Raw genomic sequence first — 6,577 nt, 5'->3', positions numbered from 1 at the left:
TAAAATAGGAACAATCATACTTCCATCCCAACACCAATACCAAGGGAGCTGTTGGGAAATTTGGGTGGCATGCTGAGCCCAACAGAAGTTCATTTCTATCCCTCTTCAGTCCTATCCAAATGTCATTCCACCAGGAACTCGGGCCAGGACCAGGACTCATTTTAGTGGCATGGATCACCTCCCTAAGACTCAGTTTCCTCCGTTTCTAAAATGGGCCAGTGAGAGAGTCACTGAAAGAGAGCCTGTCAAAACCAGCTAAGTGCAGGCAATGGCTCAGGTAACCTTGAAGTAGTCACTAGTTCACACGCCCCACAGTCCAGAGTACAGACTCTACTATTCACTAAGTGCATGCTTTTGCTTACAGATGCACCATTTTACCGTTACGCCTCGCACTAGTCCATGCACAGATGCATGACTGCGCCTTCAGAAACATCCACCAAGCGCCTACCCACCTGCCAGGCAGCCTGCAGCACACACTGGCCAGGCCCGCTGGCCCCTGAGCTGCGTCTTACCGCACACGTCGGAGCCCTAAGACTGCCATTCTGCATTCCTTCTGGCTTCCGGACCTCCACCTATCCTCCCCACTCTCCAGTGCCAGGAGCCTTGACTGCCACCGCCACCCCGCACCCCGGGAGGGTTCTGCACAAGGACACCGCTCTTCTTGGCAGCCAAGCGGAATCGCAACCTGAATGCTAGAGGGACCAAGGAAGGGAAGGGGGAGAGCCAGAACCCAACGCGGAAGCCGGGAAGCGGTGGGAGGTCTGAGCCCTGGAGCCCCGAAAGCGTCCACCCCAGCCGGTTTGGCACTGGCTCCCCCTGGGCCGCCAGGCTGTGGAGCAAAGGCCGGCCCTGACACGCACCCGGCCTTTTGTGCGAAGGAAACACAAAGGGAAGGGAAAAACACGTCTTCCGTTTTGAAGGAGGGGGCCAACAGCTCCAGGACGCCTAGGCCAGCCAGGAAGTGCCTGAGCTTGGCTGGCGGATTAGCCTAAGCAAGTGAGCACTCAATTCCTGGGGAAGGAACGTTGGTCCAGCTGCGCACGCCGGTGAAGAACGCAGCTCCGGGACCCGCCCTGGACACACCAGCAGGAGCTGGATCCAGACCAGTGAGAAAGTTGTCTCGACCGAGAAGGGCAAGCGAGGACCAACCCCGTCTAGTTTCCATGGGGGTAGGGGTGAGGGGGTGATGGTAAAGGAGACACAAGGAAATATCTCCAGCCTCCAACTTGCCCCTGAGCCAGAGACCTGGGAACGCAGACGGCCCCCAGGCCGCAAGCAGCTCAGATGAAAGGAAGGCAGCGGATAGGAAGGAGGAGGAGACAGTTGGGAGCTGCCGGTCAGAACTTCCGACTTCGGGAGTGAGGACCACGAGATGCCGCTGCACATCCTGGAACTGCCGGGGCAGTCTGGCCACAGAGCTAGGGGGTGTGGAGCGGCTGAGAGGGGAGAAGCATGCGCTCCTGCCTTCGGGTTCAGCCTTTCCAGGCTCTAGATTCTCGCCGCGGTAGAATGGATCCCCCAACTTTCATCCCCAGCTACTGGACCAAGTGTGCAGAGAATGTCAGCCTGCTGACTCTCGCAGACTTCCGGATGCGGGACAGACAAACCAGTGGACCGCAACAAAAGAAGGAACCAGGGCTCCCGGATGCCTCAGGCGGCCACACTAGCCTGGGCGGCTGCCGCCTGAGGTTTGCTAGTTAGGTTGGCAGGCGCACAGCCCCACGCCCCAGCTGGTGGCCCCACAGAACGTACCTGCACACACACCCTCACTGCGGTTCGCCCCAAAGGCCCAAGAGTGGTCCTCACACGCCCAAGTTCCTAATCTCCACCCCAACCCCCATGTGACAGATTCTGCTAATTGAACGGTTATGGGTCATCCTCGTAACCGTTGGGCGACATTATCACCACGCTTCAATTCTTCATGTTTTAAATACATATTTAACGGATGGCTGCAGAGCCAGCTGGGAAACACGCGGGTTGGAAAACAAAGCTCCAGAAGGCACGAGACTTAGGACAAACGCGACAGCCCACTCTCTAGGGGGGACCCCAGAGGGAGACTTCTCACTGAGTGCGGGGCAATAGCCTGAGTTTACATGTCTGTTCTGACTTTGCTACAAGGTCAATTATTGATTGTCCGCTTTGCTTGTTGTTAAAACTCTATATGCGAATAAAATACCAAGCAATGGAAGCAACCAGAGAAAGGACAGCTAAAACCCCTTGAGAAAGAATCGGGCTCCTATGTATCTGGGGAGGGAGCGTGTAGCATTTGAGATCTGTACCTGGAAATAAATACCCAAACAAACAAATAACAAAACAAATCTGAGCTGGAAACGTCTGGATGTGAGGAACAGTTGGGGGTTGAGGAGAGAATCTGCTGTCTCTATGCTTAGGGACCGCCAAATGCTTGCATCTGCGGTAGGCAAGGACCACCTGTATAGGACTGGCGATTTTTTTTTTCCTTTCCTGTAGGCTTGCTGAAATCAGTTTCTAGATTTTTCTCTTCTGTAAAATGGGTAAACGTGTAGTTAGTATTTCTAAATTACCCCAGACAGTTCTCCAGATCGGGTTGCTCCGCTTTTTGTCTGTTGGTTTTTGATGAAGGCTGCTGCCACCTGTAAAAAGTGTTCCAAGGCAGCCACGAGTGTCGTTCAAGTATCAACCCCCCTTCAGGGCCTCAGATAGTTCTTTGCAAATAATGTTGCCCCTACCCCACGGTGTGGACTTCAAGGTGGTGTTGAAACTACGGCGGCTGCGCTCCCCTGCTAGTAGGTAGGAGCGGGGTCTTTCACTGGCTAGGCGTTAGTGCGATGACTGTGTGAACATCTCACCGGTGCCCCTACACAACCCTCAACATCATGATGAACAGCGATTTCTCCGGCTTCCTTGTGGGCCTGTGTCCCCCAAGGCCGTGCTCCCACCTGGGGGCGCTACCGCCTGTCCTCGGAACAGTGGCAACACCCACCGGTTAGAAGCGGGCTAAGGGAGTGGGGTGTTCTGCACACGGTTAGCCTTTACACGCGCGACCTCAGATGCCCACAGAGGGACGAAAACCAGCGGACAGAGTCCGGCAGCAGAAGACAGGCGCACGCAGTGTGGGCGGGGAGGGGGCTCCCCAGGACTCCAGGTGTGGCACGCACCCTAAGACCTTGCCTTGGTTGGCTCTCTGACGAGTTTGCGGAGTCCCCAACCCACTCCTCACCCCTGCCTGACGCTACTACAGCGACCGTATTTTTATAGAAAGTTGCAGATGTCCCCTCTGGCCCAGAGTCCCCAGCCCTCTCTACCACCCCACCTAGCTTGCCCTCCTCCTCCTCCTCCTCCTCCTCCTCCTCCTCCTCCTCCTCCTCCTCCTCCTCCTCCTCCTCCCTTTCGGCCCTGGCCTTTCCCTGCCCAGGTCCCTCCTCCCGTCCCTCCTCGCGAATCTCTCCACCGCGGGCGCCCATTGGCTGTGCGCTGAGAGTAGGCGTGTGCCGGGCCGAGCGGGTTTCATTGAGCGGAATTAGCCGGATGACATCAGCTTTGCAGCCCCTCGGGCCGGCCCAGCTCATTGGAGCCGCTGCCCCTCCAGGAAAAGCACATTGTTCCCGCCCCCGCCCGGACCACCGCCGCCGCCGTCGCCACTGCCTCCACCCGGCTATAAAAACCAGCGGAACCCCGAAAGGTGTGGGTGCTTCCTACAGACCGAGCCGACACCAGCGCCGGCAGCCAGGTTCTCCTCTGCAGCGAGCACCTCGAGTCCAGTTCACAGTGAGTGTCCCCGCCCCTCACCTGCCCAAGCCTAGATCCTGAGGACCGACTTCCCCAACTCCGCTAGGACCTAGGGTACACCCCTCCGCGCAGGCTTGCCGGCCCGGTCCCGGCCCCTGCGGGTCAGCTGTTCCTGATAGCTGCTTTGGTGCCGCCGACACTCACCGCAGCATCCTTCCCCAGCGCCAGTTAACTCCTGTTGCGGGAACCCAGGCCCCGGCGCCGCGGCAGAAGCAGCGCTTGGCTTGCGAAGCCCCGTGCTGGCTCTAGGGGCGCGTGTGCACGCGTGCCCGTGTTTACTGTGTCGTGTCGATGGAGATAAGGTGGATGCGTTTGAGCGTGACATAGACATACTTCTCTACTTAGAACTCCAGCCCAAAGAGAAGTCCCCATTTATTCCAGGCCGGAATGAAGAAACAAAAACCTCTAGAATGTCCCTTACCGAGGGCCACCCAGGGCTCCCTGAAATAAAGTAACCCGTGGACGATAGTGGGAAGGGGAGGCGGGGAGATTCGTTAGGAGCAAGCACTGCCGTGTCCCGAGCTGCTAGCAGGCCAGAAACAGCAGCGAGGTGGACATCAGCCACCTTTGCGGGTACTCTGGGCTGCGGTGCAGGCGGGAGTGGCAGTTTTGTCTCACTTCTCTCTCTCTCTCTCTCTCTCTCTCTCTCTCTCTCTCTCTCTCTCTCTCTCTCTCTCTCTCTCTCTCTCTCCCTTCTTTCAGGTTCCGACAGTTGAAAAAGGAACGAACCCTTCGAAAGCTAAGATTATCCCCGGGGCCATGGACTCGGACGCCAGCCTGGTGTCTAGTCGCCCGTCGTCGCCAGAACCCGATGATCTTTTTCTGCCGGCCCGGAGCAAGGGCGGCAGCAGCAGCGGCTTCACAGGGGGGACCGTGTCCTCGTCCACGCCGAGCGACTGCCCGCCGGAGCTGAGCGCAGAACTGCGAGGGGCCATGGGCGCAGCGGGCGCGCATCCCGGGGACAAACTGGGAGGCGGCGTCTTCAAGTCTTCTTCCTCCAGCACGTCCTCGTCCACGTCGTCCGCAGCCACGTCGTCCACCAAGAAAGACAAGAAGCAGATGACCGAGCCCGAGCTGCAGCAGCTGCGTCTGAAGATCAACAGCCGGGAACGCAAGCGCATGCACGACCTCAACATCGCCATGGACGGCCTGCGGGAGGTCATGCCGTACGCGCACGGCCCGTCGGTGCGCAAGCTCTCCAAGATCGCCACGCTGCTGCTGGCGCGAAACTACATCCTGATGCTCACCAACTCACTGGAGGAGATGAAGCGGCTGGTGAGCGAGATCTACGGCGGTCACCACGCCGGCTTCCACCCGTCGGCCTGCGGCGGCCTGGCACACACGGCGCCGCTACCCACAGCCACAGCGCACCCCGCCGCCGCCGCCGCGCACGCCGCGCATCACCCCGCCGTGCACCACCCCATCCTTCCTCCCGCAGCCGCCGCCGCAGCCGCCGCCGCCGCCGCGGCAGCCGTGTCCAGCGCCTCCCTGCCGGGCTCCGGGCTGTCCTCGGTCGGATCCATCCGGCCTCCCCACGGCCTGCTCAAGTCTCCGTCGGCGGCCGCAGCCGCCCCTCTCGGAGGCGGGGGTGGCGGCAGCGGTGGCAGCGGTGGCTTCCAGCACTGGGGCGGCATGCCTTGCCCCTGCAGCATGTGCCAGGTGCCACCGCCGCACCACCACGTGTCGGCCATGGGCGCCGGCAGCCTGCCGCGCCTCACCTCCGACGCCAAGTGAGCCGGCCAACGAGCGGCGTGCGTTCTGGAGAGCCAAGGGCTGTGGAGCAGCCAGGACTGGCCAGCGCTGGGGGCTCCGGAGCTCTGCTGCAGGAAGGAGAGCTGGACCATGGGCTGGGCCTAGGGAATTACGGGGAGTCCGATATCTGGGAACCGAAGTAGTGGGAGCATTTGGAGCAACCGGGAGTGAGACGCCTTCGCTCCAGAACCTGATTAACTCTTTGGCTGAACACTCGGTGGGTCCGGGAGCTGCCATTGTACAAAACGGCCGCAACGCGCGCGGATACGTCCGTCCGTCACTGGAACTCCCCCCGCCCTGCACCCCCAGGAAGCGTCTCAAATCTGACTTTCCCCGTGTGCACAGATTGACTCCCTGTCTCGGCTTAGGCATCTCGTTGCCAAGACGCAGATCACAGGGGCACTTGACTACCTTTCCCCATTTCGGGCCAGGTAGGAGACTCCCAGGAGCCGCACCACAGAAGCCACCGCTGGGCCTCACTCCCAAGGTTCATCCCTGGCCCAGGGCCAGGGGCGCTAGGCTAGTTGACTCTGGCGTGGGTATCAGGAGCGCTTAAGATCGTGTCCCGTTTCCATAACTGGGGGGACCTGTGTGGTCTCAGAAGTGTGGCCTTCTGTCCTGTCTCTCCTGTTGACTTGTGGTTTCCTAACAAATCTGTGAATGTTCCTTTTTCCGACCACGCGAGCAAGCTTTACAGACGCTCAAAATAGAAGCACTTGTGGAATGGAATAATCCAAACTACCGACATGGGGACGGGATGCTTTTTAGATCTTATTTTTAAATAGAAACTACACCACCATCCCCTACGCTAAGCACAAGGTAGTTTGGTTTCTTATCCGATTGGGGACAGCTGTTTTAGGTACCCGAGGGCTTGACAGAACAACATCAAAAAGTCGCTGTGAATATAGTTTGAGTTATTTGGGAGGGGGGGTTCCGTTGGGATTTTAATAATTTCTTGTGTATGTAAATATAATACCGATGAAGTGCACGATGCTAGGCTCTTTGTTCCTGTGACTGCCAGCCCCTCCGGAGTCTAAGCCGGCTGTTTTCTTTCTAT

General features: G+C 58.7%; 1 protein-coding gene across 1 annotated transcript; it reads left to right on the top strand.

The window, feature by feature from the left end:
* Positions 1 to 4,498: 4,498 nt before the first annotated feature.
* On the top strand, positions 4,499 to 5,502 carry Olig2 (oligodendrocyte transcription factor 2). The gene has a single exon (XM_059277755.1). The coding sequence runs from the start codon at positions 4,528 to 4,530 to the stop codon at positions 5,500 to 5,502; it is 975 nt and encodes a 324-aa protein (XP_059133738.1). The 5' UTR covers positions 4,499 to 4,527.
* Positions 5,503 to 6,577: the final 1,075 nt, after the last annotated feature.

This window comes from Peromyscus eremicus, chromosome 12 (assembly GCF_949786415.1).
Source record: "Peromyscus eremicus chromosome 12, PerEre_H2_v1, whole genome shotgun sequence".
NCBI lineage: Eukaryota > Metazoa > Chordata > Mammalia > Rodentia > Cricetidae > Peromyscus > Peromyscus eremicus.
This window is presented reverse-complemented; position numbering and strand designations above follow the sequence as displayed.

Coding starts and splice junctions, on each gene's coding strand:
- Olig2 (XM_059277755.1), top strand. CDS start 4,528: ATGGACTCGGACGCCAGCCTGGTGTCTAGTCGCCCGTCGTCGCCAGAA.